This window comes from Danio rerio, chromosome 15 (genome assembly GCF_052040795.2).
Source record: "Danio rerio strain M-AB ecotype USA chromosome 15, GRCz13ab, whole genome shotgun sequence".
Classification (NCBI taxonomy): domain Eukaryota; kingdom Metazoa; phylum Chordata; class Actinopteri; order Cypriniformes; family Danionidae; genus Danio; species Danio rerio.
The window spans coordinates 16,612,051-16,630,740 of NC_141035.1; the positions used below are offsets into that span (position 1 = coordinate 16,612,051).

General features: G+C 35.5%; 2 protein-coding genes across 4 annotated transcripts; one reads left to right on the forward strand and one right to left on the reverse strand.

Annotated features, from left to right (window-relative positions):
- The first annotated feature begins 2,330 nt into the window (after positions 1-2,330).
- Positions 2,331-6,082, forward strand: si:dkey-243k1.3. The gene is given in 3 exon segments (NM_001386296.1): positions 2,331-2,662; positions 5,031-5,187; positions 5,648-6,082. Coding segments are annotated over 3 exon segments (852 nt in total). The 5' UTR covers positions 2,331-2,365; the 3' UTR covers positions 6,046-6,082.
- Positions 6,083-6,132: 50 nt separating this feature from the next.
- zgc:162193 lies at positions 6,133-14,959 on the reverse strand. Of its 3 annotated transcripts, XM_087282442.1 has the most exons (9): positions 14,853-14,959; positions 10,604-10,696; positions 9,653-10,407; positions 8,565-9,556; positions 8,384-8,478; positions 8,074-8,287; positions 7,731-7,970; positions 7,280-7,617; positions 6,133-7,152 (listed from the first exon to the last, which is right to left on the reverse strand). In XM_087282442.1, exons 3-9 carry the CDS (start codon positions 10,267-10,269, stop codon positions 6,910-6,912), a joined length of 2,739 nt encoding a protein of 912 aa, XP_087138568.1. In that variant the 5' UTR covers positions 10,270-10,407; positions 10,604-10,696; positions 14,853-14,959; the 3' UTR covers positions 6,133-6,909. The 3 variants fall into 3 exon arrangements, with proteins under 3 accessions (XP_087138568.1, XP_087138569.1, NP_001082796.1); XM_087282443.1 differs by lacking the exon at positions 10,604-10,696; NM_001089327.1 differs by lacking the exon at positions 14,853-14,959 and having other exon boundaries at positions 6,136-7,152; positions 10,604-10,633.
- Between the last annotated feature and the right edge of the window lie 3,731 nt (positions 14,960-18,690).

Here is an 18,690-nt window from a genome sequence, read left to right on the forward strand (position 1 = left end):
GTGTATGGTAAAATTTAAGCTTTCTATTTTTGGACTAAGGGGCTGCATGGTGGCACAGTGGATTGCACATTTACCTCACAGCAAAAATGGTCGCTGGTTCCAGCCTCGGCTGGGTCAGTTGGTGTTTCTGTGTGGAGTTTACATGTTCTCCCCATGTTTGCGTGGGTTTCCTCCGGGTGCTTCGGTTTCCCCCACAGTCCAAAGACATGCGGTATAGGTAAATTGGGTAGGATAAATTGTCCTTAGTGTATGAGTGTGTATGGGTGTTTCCCAGTGATGGGTTCTGTAGCATCTAAAGCAAAAAAAAACATGCTGTATAAGTTGGCGGTTCATTGTTCTGTGGCGACCCCAGATTAATAAAAGGACTAAGCTGATTTTGGCATCCTAACGCAGAACACAACATGTTTGCTATTGCAACCAGTCTTTTATTGCAACCGGTATGAGCGGTTAAACCTGTGTGACATCATGTGAGAAGTAGGTTTGGTAATTCCCCTATTATGGCATACTGATATTGTTACAATTACCTGCGATCTATCTATCTGCGGATCGCTGGAGAACTACAACTCTGTCACAATATGGACTACAAATCACAGCATGCAGCACGCACACACACCGGTTCCTAATCTCATCTGATAGCAAACACAGCTGAAGCTGCTCAAGGACTAATCACACAGACTATTTATTTACCACATTTGCTCACACACTATGCTGAGTGTTATTTGTTTGTTTGTTTGTTTTGTTAGTCAAATGAACCTGTAACTTTAAGTAACTTTAATACTGAATGTGAGTCACTGTTTTTACTTATGGTTAAGAATAGAGAAATATGCTGGTGTTTAAATGCATTGCTTTAATGCACTCCTGCACTGGGCTTACACATACTCTCTGCACTCTTGACTTACGAAATTGTTGTTAGGCCATGGTGGGCGATTCTCTCTGTCTCTTGCTGAACGCAGTCGACCAATCACAACCGACTGGGTCATGGGACCAATTATCGCAGATTAGCATCATGCTAAGGAGGGGCTTGAGAACAAATGGATCACTAAACGAATCATATGGGAGTCGTTGGGATGATTAGATAAAAATAAATGCTTATTATAAGAAAATGACGTTGCAGGTGACCTTGCATGCATAGCAGACTATTGTTGGAGACCGCCAAAACCAAAATATGACCATTTTAATGCATAATAGGGGCTCTTCAAGATAGGACTTTGGTCTTGGATGAACTCCTTGAAGATGTTGCAAAAAGACAGCAGAGTGAACAGACTTTCCTTGAAAGGAACTTTGACTCAAATGACTCAAGTCGTCCATGTGATAATGACAAATGGTTGATGTGGTATGTTTGAATTCCATTGAGGCTACTTGCATTCCTTCTATAGGAAGCACTTTTCAAATACTATCAAATTGTTTGATATAAAGTTAATGTTGTTTTTTTGTGGTTACATCTATGAGTATGAGCACTGTGTAAACACCACAAGACCTGAGGAAGCCCAGAGGTCCCTAATACAATTTGTTGAGTGATTAATCCATTAAACATGCTTGTGACTTCTGGAATGACTACAGCAAATGACAACATGCTGTATGATGATGCGTGCATGTGTAGTATTGGTGTCCCATTTCCTTAGGAGATATTTTCATCCGTACTCCTTCACACTCTGTTTCAAAGGGCAAGGGGAGGTCTTAGGCATAGGGGTAGTGGTATGAAATTGAATTGAGATTGAGCCTTATTGTATACTCATGTTAGCTGTTTATTTTGACATCTTTATTTCCAGCACTGTGGTTGTTACTAGTACATCTTAAGGGCTCAGTCCTGTGCTTAAGCCATACTGTGTGCCAAATTTGCTAAGGCTACCTTATCTTTTGTTATTTTTAGTAAGAAGTTAAACATATTAGTGTTAAAAATAAGTCAGATGTCCTTGATTTACCTTTGACGTATATTAAGGAATGATAACAGCAAACACAAACTTTACAAGAGCCATTTTTTCTGTTATTACTAGGATTTTATCATGAACAAACACCAGTGCTTTTCACACGGGGTCACTACTTTCCAGTCATGGGATAAAGACACACTGTGACACACACATAGCATGTGCTCAAATAATAATTTAAATAAAAAATGTTGCACTTTTATTAATGAATGAATAGAATATATAATTATTAATTTAATTAAAAAAATTTTTGGTGCGAATACAAATTATTGTGCAGCGTCATTTATGTTATCAACTCCAACATATCAACCCCCAAATGTTGCTAAATGTTGCTAAATTTAACATGTAATCTTACTTATCTCTAGTGTTATCAGTGATGGAAGTGAAAACAGAGAACTGTGATAGAGGAGAGCTTAGTTATACTCAGTAGTTATTCTGCTATGGAGGTTTCTCTTATTTTTGTTGTCTTCATTGGGTTGTTCCTGAGTCCAGCTGATGGACATGTGCTGGATCATTTCTGGGATTCACCTGATTGCGTCAAGTTTTTCTACAAGGAGAAAATTCCAGATTTGGGAGCTTTCCAGCCAAATGTGGTCCGGATTTGTCAACGCTTTCTAAATACCTATCACTTTGCCACACTGTACGACACTTACCACCACATTGCTGTATATTCCGCTTATATCTTTGAGCCAAGCAGTGGTGGAGGAAGAGAGGAACGCTGGTTTGTGGAGCCACAGGTAATATGTTTATTAATCTAACGATTTAAAATCAGACTTCATTGGGTCATTTTAACAGTTACTAATACAATTTTATTATTAAATTGTCTGTTATTTGCTAACAAATAAGGAACAATTCTATTTGGTTTCTCTTGGTATAGTTTACTAAAGATTATAATGTACAGTATTTGTACACAGCACATTTCAGTTGGCCACATTAGGCTAATGTTAAAGTTTACTTGTTAAATTATTCAATACATTGTTCAAATAATTTGTACAAACAATTTTTCCAAAGAAATTTCTGATTCATTAGATATTTGGATTAACAAACAATCAAACAGCTATATAATGTAGTGGAGTGCATTACCCTGAGAAATATACCAAAAGAAACATCCTATGACTATAGTGTTTTTAGTAATGTATTTTTGAACCATAATGTAGTAAAATACTTCCATTAATCTGTTGTGGTAATTCAATAGCTGCTGTGGTATACAACAAGAACGGGTATAGTTTACAGTGGTCCCACTTTATATTAAGGGGCCTAAACTATGATGTATGTACATCAAAATACAAACGCAATGTACTAACAGTGTTCATAATGTATTGCAGAACACTTCTGGTGTTCTTGAGGTGGGATATGGGTATGGTTAGGGACAGCTTTAAACACAATGTCAAAAAAACACAATGTAAAAAGTGTGTATTTACACAATAAGTACATTGTAACAAATGATTAATAACTGATATGCAGTGTAAGTGCATATTAGTGAAGGCTACTTGATATAAAATAGGACCTAAACATTACCTAATACAATTATTTCTCTAAACTATAGAGTACAGTATATACCAAAACAGATCAGTTTACTGTAGTAAATATTAAAGTATACTTCAGTATTTAATCCAGTGTATCAGTTCACAAGGTATAATACTGCAGAATGCTGTAGCATTCATTAACAATGTATTATAAACATAATAATACAGTACAATACACTGTACCAGTGGTTCTTAAACTGTGGTACACATACCACTACGCTGAGGAATCGCTGAAAAATTAAGTTTTAATAAAATAAACACTTTTAACCCTTTGACGCGTTCGTTAACACCGATCAGTAACTTGATTTTTATAGGCTAAACCTTTTATTTTGTTTTAAATTTTCTAATGTTTGTTATGTATTCTATCACTGAAGCTGATTTTCCTCTCGATATTTGTAACAGATGTTGGAGGCATATCCCATATTTTTATATCGCAATGTTGACAGGTACTGTATGGTTCAATGACTTGCTTTTCTGACAAACAAAGCCTTCTCTAACACGCAATAAGTAGATCTTATTTTCAATTTATGTAAATGCAATTCATATATTTAAAAGTTAATGTTTAGATTTCAAAGATATTTGTTGCATGTATATATGATTTATTTGTATATTTTAAAATGTATCAAAAAGATTATTCATGAATATGATGACATATAGCCTATAAATATGAGGTCCAAGAAACATTTCCAGGTTTTGATGAATAGTCACTATATGATAATTCCTAACATTTAAGTACAGCAGTTTTCTTTTTGTTTTTTAAGAACTGTTCCATTTTAATTAACTTCTAAAAGAACATTTAAACTTAAACATTGACTTTTTATTCATTTTTTTAACTGTAGCCACAGTGTAGTGTTAATGTTCAAACTATTTATAATGTTTAAAGTGGCGGACAAAAATAAATATTCTGCATTCATTCATTTTCTTTTCGGCTTGGTCTCTTTATTAATCTGGGGTTGCCACAGTGGAATGAACCGCCAACTTATCTGGCACGTTTTACGCAGCGGATGACCTTCCAGCCACAACCCATCTCTGGGAAACATCCACACACTCATACTCTACAGACAATTTATCCTACCCAATTCACCTGTACCGCATGTCTTTGGATTGTGGGGGAAAGTGCAGCACCCGGAGGAAACCCACGCGAACGCAGGGAGAACATGCAAACTCCACACAGAAATGCCAACTGACCCAGCCAAGGCTCGAACCAGCGACCTTCTTGCTGTAAGACGACAGCACTACCTACTGCGTTACCATAAATATTCTTAATAAGAATTGATTTGCCACGTTTTTGAACTGTGCAGTGCTGTAGCTGCTTAATTAGGCCTACTATGCTACTGTACTTTAATACTGGTCATTATGGTGGAACTTTTTTTTTTTCGGAGATGGTTCTTGCTGAAAAAACTTTGAGCACTACTGCACTATACTATGGATCCAAAACAATATAGTATTTACTATAAATTACTATTGTATGTTTTCATGTGGCATGGTAATTTGTTGAAGTAGTGCTAATTAATACATTTTAGACTTATATATTATTGTAATTCTGACAGTTCTTGAATAAGCAGTTATGTTTTGCTAGCTGGTGAGTCCCGCATGGTCCAGTGAAATGGAAGATGGGTATAAGCTGTCTCAGCAGAACCCAGACATCTATCTAGGAGAGAAACAGGCTCTGAATGAAGACTACACAAACTCAGGATTTGATCGAGGCCATCTAAACCCTAATGGACATCATGCAGGTAAAACTAATAAAGAATTGATCTTAAAAAAAAAAAACTCACTGAAAGGTGGTGTCACTTTGGTTTCAATATGATCAGATTTTTTTAACAACATTGATAGTGTAATATTTAAAAAGAATAATCAGAATATAAGCATTTAAATAATACAAGCATCCATATTACTGTATGAAATTAAGTGTTGTTGTCCACTTTGTGACCTTGGTATCAATAAGGCAGTGTAGATTGAAATTTTTAACAAGGCACAATTTAAACACAGGGAGTATTAAATGGCATGATAGTTCACCTCAAGTGCCCAGACTAACTAATCAAAGTCCACAGTTACTGTGTAAATGGTCAATTAGCCTCGACATCATTGTTTCAGATAGATCTGTTATTATTTAGACTTACATTGGCACAATATCTTTAAATTTGTTTCTAATGTTTGCTTTTTCTCTCTTTTGTAACATCCCCTTTGTGTTAGTTCCAAGTCGTAATGCCACCTTTACCTTGACGAATGTGGTCCCTCAAAACCCAACGCTGAACCAGAATGCTTGGAATAAACACGAGTCTAAACTGACCAGCTTGTTTAAAGCAAACTGTCATCAGGCCTATGTTCTGGTTGGTGCAATCCCATCTTCTAACAACTGGATCATCAAGAACAATGTGAAAAGGGTAAACATCCCAGAGTACTTGTGGGATGCTTTCTGCTGCATTGATCAAAATGGCCGGCCCATCCTAAGCGGAGCTGCGACTGCCCTCAACACAGAGCTGAATGTTGTTGTGGAAAGAAGCCTAGATGAGATGGTCGACTTCATACAGCAGTTCTCTGATGCACCGGTGAATGAGCTGTTTAGCGGCCAATGCAAAGCTGCTAACTAACAGATTCAAATAAATGAAAGAAATCTGTTAAGCATTAGTAATAGCACGTGTGTGTTTTCAAATCCCATCAACATTACACACAGAGACTTATTTTAGAATAATTTATAAGATTTATTTTCTTGGAGATTAAGAAAGAGATTCAAAATACACCAAAATGCCAAGTAATATAGTTGAATAGGCAATCATTTTTGTAACTGAAGTATAATAGTATTTTGATTTTGTGTTTTGAGCATACATTCTGGTATATATTTACCTTTAGCCCACTTAGGGCGTACTCACACTATGCTATCAAAACCGTGCCAAGGCCCTTTTGTTTAAGAAGTGTGAGTGCTCTGAATCAGGCTCAGGCACGGATCACTTAGCCGGACCTGGCCTGGTTGGAAGAGGTGTGCCAGAGCGCGGTTTACTTGGGCTCAGCGCGGAGCGCTTGTATTGTGTGCAAACCGTGCCTGAGCCCGAAACTGAAGACGAGACGTGACTTTTTATGACACTGTTTCATATGAATTTATTAATCATTCTTATTGTTCAATAAACGCTAACTGTCGTAGATTAATATAGACGCAAACCTCTCACTGCACGACAGCTGCACCTTTAGCAAACCTCATAATTCCTGCAGCATGAGGACTTCATGGTTGTTTATGAGCGTCAAAAGTGTCTGATCTGTTGAAATATTTGACTGTGTGTCACCGCACCCCAAACAACTAAAACGATACAACTAAAGAAATCTCCACTGTGCTGAGCGAACGTGCATCACACTGATATAAGTCAATTGCTCTTCCACCTATTAAACGAATAGCAAAATGTAAATACTACAATGTCCACTTCATATATGCATATACTTTGAAAAAGCTATTTAATGTGTTTTTATGCATACTGGCTAACAGGATGGTCACTCCATGCAGGAAGATGGGAGAGATTCTGTTCTGTGTTAGGTTGGATGGGCCAACCCCATGCTTTGAAGAATGGGGATAAATTCAGGTTGACCACTTTGGAGAAGGTCTGGGCGTATAGATTCATCTTCCCTGCGTTGTCATTTGGCACACCGGTCATATCATGGTAGAGAGAAAAGACTTTCTTGAAAGCATCCCAGCCAAATTTTTCTTGAAGCTTAAGAAAATATAAATAGAGATGATGGAAAATGAGTGAAATGGGTACAAATATGCAGTATTGCTTTAAATAAAACACAATTATAATCCACAACAAGATAAAAAAAAAACTGGCAGTCTATTCGCACCTGCATGTAAGTCTCAAGTGCCATCCACATGCACCAGCTGTTTAAATCTTTACCACCATCAAAATACATCTTGGTACGAGCCTGGCGGTCTGCTGGAGTGATGGCTGGATGAGCATTAGCGCTTTTTATGCCGAACACTTGCTCATGTACATACAATGACCACAGGTTGCATGTGCACTCAGTGGTGTGGGGAGGGAACTCCCAAACTCCACGCTGCTGGTTATGGCCCAGCTCATGAATGGCTCCCCAGAGGCCACATTTATAGGCTTCCTCAACATTTACTAGTCCTGGAGCAGAGCCGGAGTGCATCATTATGGGATATCCAGCATGCATGAAACCTTGGGGGAGAAGTAACAGTGTATGAAATGTAATTAAAATAAATACCATGATTTAAGTTGCTGTAGTGATGATTATTAACCATACACAGTGATTATTCAATAGGATCACTGACCATAAGAGATCTGAACATCAGCAACAAAGCGTTCCTTGCGAGGCAATTTGGGTGGCCTTGCTGCCAAGTCAGTTATAGTTCTCATTATGGTATCCCAAAGTTTAGCCACTTCATCAGGGCGGTCCAGATTCCTTATAAAAGCTGAATCAAATGTCATGATGAGGTTTTCAAACTCAAGCTCCGCCCAGGGAGCAGGTGCCTGACGAATATGGCTCACCCAGTCTGCTACGCTCGTCTCTCCTGTGGAACAAAACAATTTAGAATTGTTTTTAAACATGTTTTACCATACATGTTTAAATGTGGTAATCGACTGTAATGCTTGTTGAAATTTCCGAATTCTTACCAGACTTGAAGTATGGAGCCTGTACTGCATTCTGCACAACAATTTCCACCCCATCCACCTTGGTTTGGGAAGGTGCTATTAGGTAGATTAGCCCTCCCCACAAATTCCAGACTTGGACCATTTCTGAATCCAAGGGGAATCGTGCATGGACTACAGGTGCCCGCTTCAGGGTGTTTGATCCACCAATGTTGTCTGTCTGGCAACCAAGCTGCACCTGCATAGAGTGTCTCCTTATGTAAATAAAGTTCTCAAAGTTCTATGAGCATCAGGACTTTATCTAACATGACAAATGACAAACTTTTTAGATCACCTGCCAATTTTTTCCAACAATCTCTGGAGGTACTGCTATGTATGTCTTCATACCAGGAGAAAGATATAAGCCTGTGCTTATCCATTCTTCACAACCTGAAACAAGTAATTGAAACACTTAGAGTGCACATAAATTACAAACTTAAAACATTTTCGACTTACATTTGGTGCAAAAACTGTACCTCCAGTGTTGGCAGTAATCCGAACTCTTGCATTTGACAAAGTTGGCAAGTTGGGTCTGTCCTTGATGATGTAAGGAAGGAGGGCATCGGGATCAGGCGTCACTTTGTAGACCTCAGTACCAATGTGGAGCATCAGGTGATCTTTGGGACTTTCTACAGGGCAGTTACTACATACCTGTGGAACACCTACTTCCTTTACTATGTCACTAAGAAGAGCTACCACTGAGGTGTAAGCAGCACTGTCATGACAACGCATTTGAAGGTAACTGGCACAGTCAGTGCCCAGCTGCTTCAAACAGCCCTGTTCCCGATCAGTCAGCTCTTGCCCTTGGCTTACATGCTGAGCAAATCTCTGCAGCATGCTGCGAAAGTGGTACCCATGTTTACAACTATGCTCTATTTCTGGAGCTTTATATAACCCTCCACCCAAGGTGTTTCCCAAGAGGCACAATCCCATCTTGTTAAGAATGTGATTTCCGGGGTATTCAGTCATCACATTGGAGCCACAGTGGGTCTGAGCCCAGTACCAGGCATGACCCCCAATAAGAAGACCTCCACCTTCTGCAACAAATTCCTGAATCTCTGCACACTGTGCATCACTGTAGGAAGTGCAGACGTAGACACTTAGATCTTCTCTGAAACCGGTCAATTGACAGTCTAAACCAGATTTGCTCAGTACTGTATGGGCTGCAGTGAGGTTGGGTACGATCCCTACAACACCCTTGCGACCCTCATCAAGCCACTTAATAGCATTGATCATAAAAGAGGACAGAGAGTCTCGGCCCATGTACCCTTCATGGGATACCACAATTACTCGCCCTTGTCCATAATAGGCACCAGCAATGAATGTTTTTCCATTTGGAGTGACTGCAATGGGAAACGCTAATGGTCCGTGCACCATCACCTCTGATGCTATAGCCCCACCTTGAGTGTCAAACTCAGACACACCTTCCAGCAGGAACTCTAGGTCCTCTTTAAAGTCTTTGCCTATTCTGAAAAGAAGCAAATAAATACAATTAGTCAAATGTTGGTTTTGATTAAAAAAAAAGGATCAGTGGGAAATATTTAAATATGTCTCCTGGACTTACGCCACGGCAAGCCAACTAGAAGGGATATTTCGAGGAACAGGAAAGGTGCCGACTTCTCCTTCAAGCTCTGAAAAGTAAATGCCTGCAACACTGCACACCTTGTTTCCTGGAAAGTTCCTGATAGTGTTTTCCTGTGGGTGTTCATAAGACCAACTCCATGCTTGTCCAGCAATGATCAAACCACCCCCAGCTTTGAGGAAAGCAATCAGATCCTTTGCAGAGCTCTCAACACTGTACGCATCAGTGATATATATAGCGAACCTATCTTGAAAGTCTCCTAGTTCTGTCTTGAAAGGGCTGTAGTTCAAGTTTTCAGCTACTGTTCGTAAACTTTTCTGAATCCCTACAACTCCAGCATCTCCGGTACATGGCATGAGCCACATTATGGCATTCTCTATCAGCCCAGGAAATCGTGTTAAGTATTCTTCATGTCCCAGCACTACAATGCGACCCCGACCGTAATGAGATGCAGCCATGAGCACCTGACCTCTTGGATTCATGGCAAGTGGAAAGGCATGCTCTCCTATTAGTACAAGATCACTGGGGACTGCTTTCCCCTGCAAATCAAGCTGTTGCATACCAGACATGAGAGTGTAGTAGTCCTGTTCACGTGCCATGGTGGATTACTTCGGTTTAGTAAGATGACTCAAAACAAACTCTCTTTGGTTACAGTCAGCTTTAGAAAGTCTGAGAATTTGAATTGTTTAACCAGAGCTTGTGTATGCAGTAAAAATGAAAGTGATCAATTTTCACTCCTACACAAAAACAGAAAATGAAAGGAAAAGGTTGCACATATTTAAAAACGTTTTGTTCATGTAATTCATGAAGTTGTACTACATTGCTTTATATATAGAACTATCAATAGATCGATCACAATTGTCAATACATGTATAAACCTAATCTCAGAATTTCTACTTTATCCTAAATAGAGAATTCAGCACACATACTCACCTCCGTCTGCAGTGACATACCACATCAGCGGACTTTCCGTCAGAGCTGTCTAACTACTGAGAGAATGTGCTTGTGGCTACGACTGTGGCTCACCTATAGGAGCACACCCAAGGAGCACGCCCATAAGTACACCTTTTTCACCTTGTTTGTTCATCCAGAAACCACAATCAACCACTCCTTCTACACAATTTGAAATTTATTTCAGCCTTAATCCCCTATTTAGTTCTCCTTGCAGTACAGACAAGTGTACTGCAAGGAGAGTAAGCAAGGTAAACATGCTTGCTTTGAGTAAATTTGCACCATTGCTTTAAAATAAAAATGCAATTGTATATACCCATATAGGACTGCACATTACATTGTAAATAGATCTTAAGATTTTGTTCCCACAACTTGTTTTCTTCACTTGTTTCCTCAGTTAATGCACTACACAGCTTTTCCCCCCAATGAATAGTTCAAAAGTTCACCCTCACATATAATCTGATTGAGCAAGTAAGTTAATTTGGTGTGCTTGAAATTCAGCCCGAACCCAGAAAACTCCCCCTATCCATAAAATGGGATGAGAAATAGATTAAGGCCGAGGAGCTGAGGTGGAAGAGGGATGCCAGAAAAATCTCACGAGAACGAGAGGAGTTGGCTGGATGTATATACACATATCAAAGTAGTTATGTAAACAAGTTATTCCTGTGCTGATTTGCATGATTATTATACTCCTCCTAAACTTTTTAAATAAAACTTTAGAAGTGAGTTGACATACTTGCTAAAAGTCACAGCTAGTCTGCAGATTTTGAGATGTCAAAGTTGAAAAAATGGACAGAAATATGCATAGTGTATGATGGGCACAAACACTTTATTTAAGCACCAGTCGTTAATTCTAGACAGAAGATGTCAAACATATTTGATATACATCTACAAGTCCTGGGAACAATTCTTAATTGGTAGCCATCTTATTTATTCTTTCTTTTGTATTTGCCAATTTTAACTGATCTGTTTGTTCTGCATTATGCTAAGTAAAGAAGTTGTTTATCAAGATATAATTATTAGCAGGATATCCTATCTTGTGTAAACTGAAGATTTATCTTCTAACAGTTGGAAGGGCGCACTCAATCTTTATTTTGTGAACTTTTACAGACTTTTAGGTACTACATATAGTTGCTAACGCCCTTTTCTATGCAAAAAGCATTTTTAGAAACAGGTTTTTCTGACTGTTGTGATACAATGTGTTGCAAAAGACTGAAGGATTTTTTATTTAACATGCTCTGTGGTTTTCTTATTGTAAAACGATTCTATTATATAAATAACAATAACTAAAAGAGCTAAGTTTTTGACTATTAACTTAATCTCACAATTCTCAAGTTTATATCGTGGGATTAATTTTTCACTACTCCAAGCTAATATCTTGCTATACTGAGTTTCTACCTTTTAATTCTTCATATTTTTTATCTCACAAAATTTTTTATCTCACAAAATATTTCAGAGACATCCAATACCTACAAATCTTATAATTCAGACTTTTTTGCATTATGATTTTCTCACTAAGGTTACATCTTGCCAGGGGTGTACAGTGACACAATTTGAGGCTGGGAAATGCCACATCCATCCCGGCCATTGTTTTGGTAGATGAACATTGATTTGAAAAACTAAATTTGTCAAACATATCAGTATAAAGAGTGAGACTCTTCACTGTTTGTCAACCATTTCCTCCTAACACATTCTCTCTTTGTTAAAGAACCAGGAAATATCTCGTTTCAAGCTTTTCTGAGGACTGTGAGTTTACTAGTGTGACTTAAAATATAAAAATTTTAAAGACTAAAAAGTTTTACACCTCATAAACCGGCCACTTCAACATTAGTTTGATAAATACCATGAGGGATTTTTTTAAATAAAAATGTTAATGATTTAGGATTTATGACGAGTGCAGTCCAAAAGCACCGCTCACATAGCCTCCTCCAAGAAGCTAGTCGCACGTAGGTGTAGAGAGATGTCTAGCCAATAGAAATGAAGGTAGGCGGGACAAGTAAAATTCACAAAATTATGGGTTCGAGTCCCGTCTCGGCCACAAATAATATAAAACGAATTTGTATTTGCTTTTCATCTAGACACACTTTAAGTACAATTAAAATAAAATAAATGATCATTTTGCATAAAGATACATTTAATCTTACAACAATTGTGCTTGTGTCATTATTTATTCATATAAATGAATAAATGATAACAATAATTTATTTATTCATTCATTTACACTGTAGCATTTACGAAATGTGATCTAAATATGTATTTGGAATATAACGTATATTTGATTTAGTTTGATACTGCTAATTGCTTTGACAATATGCTGTTAAAAGCTCTATTTAAATAAAAAATTATTGCTTAATTAATCTTAAATCTGTACATACAGTTGAAGTCAGAATTATTTGCCCCCTAATAATTATAATATATATATATATATATATATATATATATATATATATATATATATATATATATATATATATATATATATATATATATATATATATATATATAGCTCAGTATAAGTGAGTACACCCTTCGCAGATCTCTCTTTTAAATTAACATTTTCTCTAACAAAAAAACTGAAAATCTTAGTCCAAAAAAATTGTACAGCCAAATTAAAATATGGCAGAAAAAAATCAATACAATTTTAATAACGGAGGTAAAAAAAATCAAGAAGCAGAGAAAATATATAAAAATCGAGCTGAAATTGTGTGTGTGTGTGTGAGTGTGTGTGTGTGTGTGTTATATATCACCGATCAGTGTATAGAATACAAAGAAAATACAACCAGTAGATACCAAAAATTGTTTCATTAAATATAGCACAACAGCAACATATTACTGAAAAATGTAATTGTTACAGTACAGTTAATAAATAATAATAATAAAAGTAAATATATAGAATGAAGTTTAAAATAAATAATTATGTAATTAATAAGCAAAATAATTTACATTTTTACAAATTAAAATAAAATAATGTAAGTAAATCTTTTCTCAGATATTTAGTTGGTCCTTTGAAGCACAATTTAATCTTGCCTTTAATCTTGCTTTGCTATACACATAAAGCAATTATTGCTAATATTGTGTTGCATTATTTAAACAAATATGTATATTGAGATTCAAATTATTTACTTTTTTTTATAAAACAATTAATGTAACTGGATAATCTGAAATAATGTAATTATAACTTTTATATCAATAAATACATTTATTTAAATTTAATAAATACAATTCTTAAAAATAAATAATTAATTTAATAAATAAAATAAATCAATATGTAATTCAATTTCAACATTTACTAATATTTTACAATATTAAATTTTGTATTCTATTAATAATTTGTTTTTATAATAAATATAATACTACTAAAATGAAAACTTTTTTGCCATCTTTTATTTTTAGTAATGTGTGTGTGTGCGCAATCATTGAAATAATGATTGTAATAGATGATAATTAAATAATGAATGTATCAATAAAATTATCAATAAATAAATTAATCTAAATGTATCAATAAATAAATACATGTATATTTATTTAGCAAAGTCCCTTGAAAACAAAACATTTATTAATATGCAATTAAATTTTCATTACATTTTAACATTTAATATTAATCAATATCCCATTTCTAATTATATTATTGTTCAATAATCTATGTTTTTATTATACAATATTATTTATAAATTATACAAATTTTATACTTATATATTTACCTTTTCTGTTTGATCACGTTAGTTAAAACAGCAAACACCATATGCAAAGTTTGTGTAAAGATGGTTTGGTCAGTAATCGTTTGTTGTACAACACAAAACTTTTTTTTTACCTGACAATTCAGTAAACAAACCTTTCCTTTCGCAAACACTGGCTTTTTAAATTCCCCGCGACGGAAATGACGAAACAGCGCCAAATAATCTTCGTGTGGCCAAAAGTATATTGCATCAGTAGTGTTAAGCACTACCATAGAGAATGAATGGGAAAGTTAAGGAAAGTTGAGCTTACTGTAACTATTGGCGGCTGCCGGCTTCGAGTAACGAACCTTTTTTCGATACAATTGGGTAGAGCGCTTTATTGGTTTAGAAAGCTTCATTTCACCATCACTAACTTCAGCTCATGTAATATCAACGTATAGTATTTATGTCATGATAGTTGGAGTGCTATTCTATACTACTACTTCTAGCAGTTAACGTAGTGCTAAGGAAAAGGGGAAAACTACAGTAGACCTATTTAGAGATGAGCAACTGACCTGCACTTGAAGCCATGGACGGATTGGAAATTTAGTAACATTTCGCTTCTTTTTCTTCTGCTTTTTCACATGCTCCACCCTTCTGCCATGTTTGTTTTATATGACGTAGTTGGCGGAGATGACGTAGTCGATCCGTAACCTGTCAAGACCATAGATATTTAAATATTTATAGTGTATAAGACTAGATCGTTGATTATTTTGTACTTTCCAATTAAGTTTCATAACCATCGATCTAAATTTAGCAACCAGAAACCTTTTTTGTGGTTCTTAATAAACTAGTTATCTACAAACAAAAAAAGCTGTAAAACCGCGTATTTGTTTGACACTTAAGTTATTGTGAGTTAGTAAGGCCTAGAATTATTTGTAATTTTTTCTTTATTTGTTAATTTTATTTTATTTTACCTATTAATTTTTTGTACTTCTATATGCTTTTCATAATTGTTGTACAACTCAATAGATCGTTGATTATTGCAGAAATTCTTGAAAATGCTTGACAATTTTGGAAAAAAAAACAATCGTTATTATCAAAAAAAATATTTAAAAAAATAGATCCTATAACTATTTTTTCAATCTTCATTCATTTAAATTGAATTCTGAATTGTGGAATCATAGCTTTTATTCATTAATTTTCCTCCGGCTTATAGTCCTTTCATCAGGGGTTGTCGCCAGAGCGGCATGAACTGCCAGAACAACTTTAGTACATGTTATTGTCCATCCATCTATCAGGCAATTCTACCTTTCTAATTTGAGTTAGGAGTGTCTCGCAATTGTAAGTTATTATATTAAACCGAGTCAGTTAGGGGGAAACAGCTTTAATATGTGGTGATTTCCCGCTGATAATGTATTTCTGAACGAGGGCGCCCCCAAGAGGTGGCTACTGCCACCCCTGTTGTAAACTCTGGCCACCCCAGTGACCTTCCCTTTGCTGTTGATATTATTAATTTAAATGTACTTACGTAAATTCATAGTATTTCAATAATAAATAGCAGCCACTAAATTATCGTGGATTGATTGTCACTGGCGTAGCTGATTCACTGCCCCTCAGACCTTCAATATGGCAATTTAATATTTACCTCAAGACATATCAATAGAAGAAGCTGTAGCCTTTCAATAATATTGTGGCTCAAAAAGAAATATGGATAAATGATCATATTTGGGTCTGTATGGTGAGTGTGTGTGTGTGTGTGTGTGTGTGTGTGTGTGTGTATATGTCTTTTGTTCATTTTGTTGATTTTTATTAAATTAGTTTATGAATCTTCAATAATTTCAGACATGGCATATAATGATGTACACTGAAAAAAACAACTAAAAAGTTATCAATTGCAATATTTAAAGAGTAATAAATTAAATGAAAACCCACATTATTTTAATAACCCGAAATAAAAAATTAACATTCCACTGAATTCAATATTGTTTGTGTGCCACCCTAGGATTTGGTGTGGCCTCTTCTAGCCACCCCTAAAAAATTATACTGATAACAATATTGCATGAAAATAAAAACATAAAAAACATAAAAGCAATTTTTAAAAAGCTTGTTAAAAAATATGACCATTTATTTAGGACAAAAACCTTTGTGTAAAATACTATTCGGAGCAAATGTGCATGAATCCAAGTTCTACTCATGTCGTGTCACAAATCTAACACTAGATGGCAAAACAGTGACAGAATTCAGGATAGCATTAGAACTCAGCAGGGCCTTGGATTCCATCAGAATATAGAAAAAGGTAGAAAAATAAGAACAGCTTTAGACTATATATATATATATATATATATATATATATATATATATATATATATATATATATATATATATATATATATATATATAGTCAAAGACCGAACAGATGGTTTAGCAGACTAACATAAAAAACATCTTTTGAAGCAGTCCAATGTTAAATATTACCATGACACAAGGCCCTTCAAGTCCATAATCCCAAATATCTTTAGAAAATACTTTCATAAGGAATCCCTTGAGACAGCAGACCTTCATGAAGGCAATATCTGTGACTGTCAGACCCAAAGGTGTGGAACGGGCCGAATTCAAACATCCTCCACTCTCTCTTCCTAGGTGTCCTTTAAGTCTATGCATTTCAGATTTATTCATACATTTCCGATATATTTATGCATGAGTTCTCTGCACTCACCCCATCCCATTACTGTAATCCATCACCCCAGCATCATCCGCCATGCAAGCAGCCCCTGAGTTGCCATGGCAACCCCGTCGGGCCCCGGCTCTCGCAGCCGTGCTCTCATTGGAAGGAAGGCTCAGGCAGTCTGAGTCTGTCTGCTGGATGTGGTAATTGGCTTGGAGTCTCCAATCACCCCCCCCCCACCTTCCAAAACACACACACACACACACACAAACGCGAACACATATGCACAAATAATGCAGCAGAATGCACAGACGGCATTTATTTAGAGCCGAATGTAACAGCCAAAATTCTGATCAAGTTTAAATTGTCTGGTTTTGAGATAGTGTTGAGCATTTGTATGTGTTCAGTATGTGTTCACCTGTGTTTTTTAGGTAAGACACTGCAGCAACTGATTTGTTCCTGGAATTGCAAAAAACTACAATTTTTCTTTGTATATGAGGTGTTTTATAATTAAATATGTGCTATTTTGGATGTATTTCTTAGCATTTAAAATATTTATTGTAATTTATATATAGACACAAAATGATAAAGTCCTATAAACATTCTAAGTGCATTTGAATGTTTTTTTCTCCATTGGACTGAAAAAATCCCTTTAAAACAAGGCAGATAGCCCAAAACCTTAGCACTGACAGGGGCATGAACAGTGTTTTGTCCTAAATGTCTCACCTTGAATGTGAATCAAGATTGCAGAGCAATGATAATAATTAAAATAAAAATAGCCATTTACAGTAGTTAATTGTGTTTCTCCACAACAGAAGATGCAGCATATGCTTTGCAATTCAGTCTACCAATTAAAAGCAAATGTTCATATTGTCACTTGTCTGCTTGTCATTTATCATATATGTACAAATATGTACAAATAATACTACCAAAATTCTGATCATGTTTAAATTGTCTGGTTTTGTGGTTTTGAGATAGTGTTGAGCATTTGTTTATGTTCATCTGTTGTTGTTTTTTTAAGTAAGACACTGCAAAAAAAAAAAAAAAAAAAAAAAAAAAATTAATTAATTAATTGTCCTCATCATAATTTCCCTAGCTGATTTGTTACTGGAATTGCAAAAAAAAAATCTTTATAAATTAGGTGTTTTAAAATTAAATATGCACTATTTTGACTGCATTTCTTTGCATTTAAAATAGTTATTGTAATTTGAACGTTGACCCATAGTGATAAATAAAAAACCTGAAAAATCCCTTTATGAAAAGGCAAAAAGCCTAAAACCTTAACACTGACAGAGGCATGAACAGTGTTTTTGTCCCCAGAGTCTCACCTTGAATGTGAATCAAGATTGCAGAGCAATAATCTAAATAATTAAAATAAAAATAGAGCAGCACAAATAAGCCATTCAGTTTACTTGTGTTTCTCTACAACAGAAGGTGCAATATCTGGTCAGTTTTTGCAGATGCTCATAAAATAATGTATGCAATGTGTAAGCCAGTTTTGTGATCTGAAGATATGTTTAAAATACTGATTCATTCACAAATAGTTTTTATTAATATATATATATATATATATATATGTATATATATATATATATATATATATATATATATATATATATATATATAAGGATGTTATAATTACTTACCCTCATGTGGTTCCAAACCCCTGAGATCTTTGTTTGTCTTTGGAACACAAATGAAGATATTTTACATGAAATTTGAGAGCTCTCTTATCCTCCATAGTC

Excerpts from the sequence above, each read along its gene's own strand:
- zgc:162193 (XM_087282443.1), bottom strand. The coding sequence starts at position 10,269 with ATGGCACGTGAACAGGACTACTACACTCTCATGTCTGGTATGCAACAG. Across the intron at positions 8,288-8,383 it reads TTGTTGGAAAAAATTGGCAG|GTGCAGCTTGGTTGCCAGAC; the intron begins GTGATCTAAAAA and ends CACTCTATGCAG. Across the intron at positions 7,618-7,730 it reads TGATGTTCAGATCTCTTATG|GTTTCATGCATGCTGGATAT; the intron begins GTCAGTGATCCT and ends TTCTCCCCCAAG.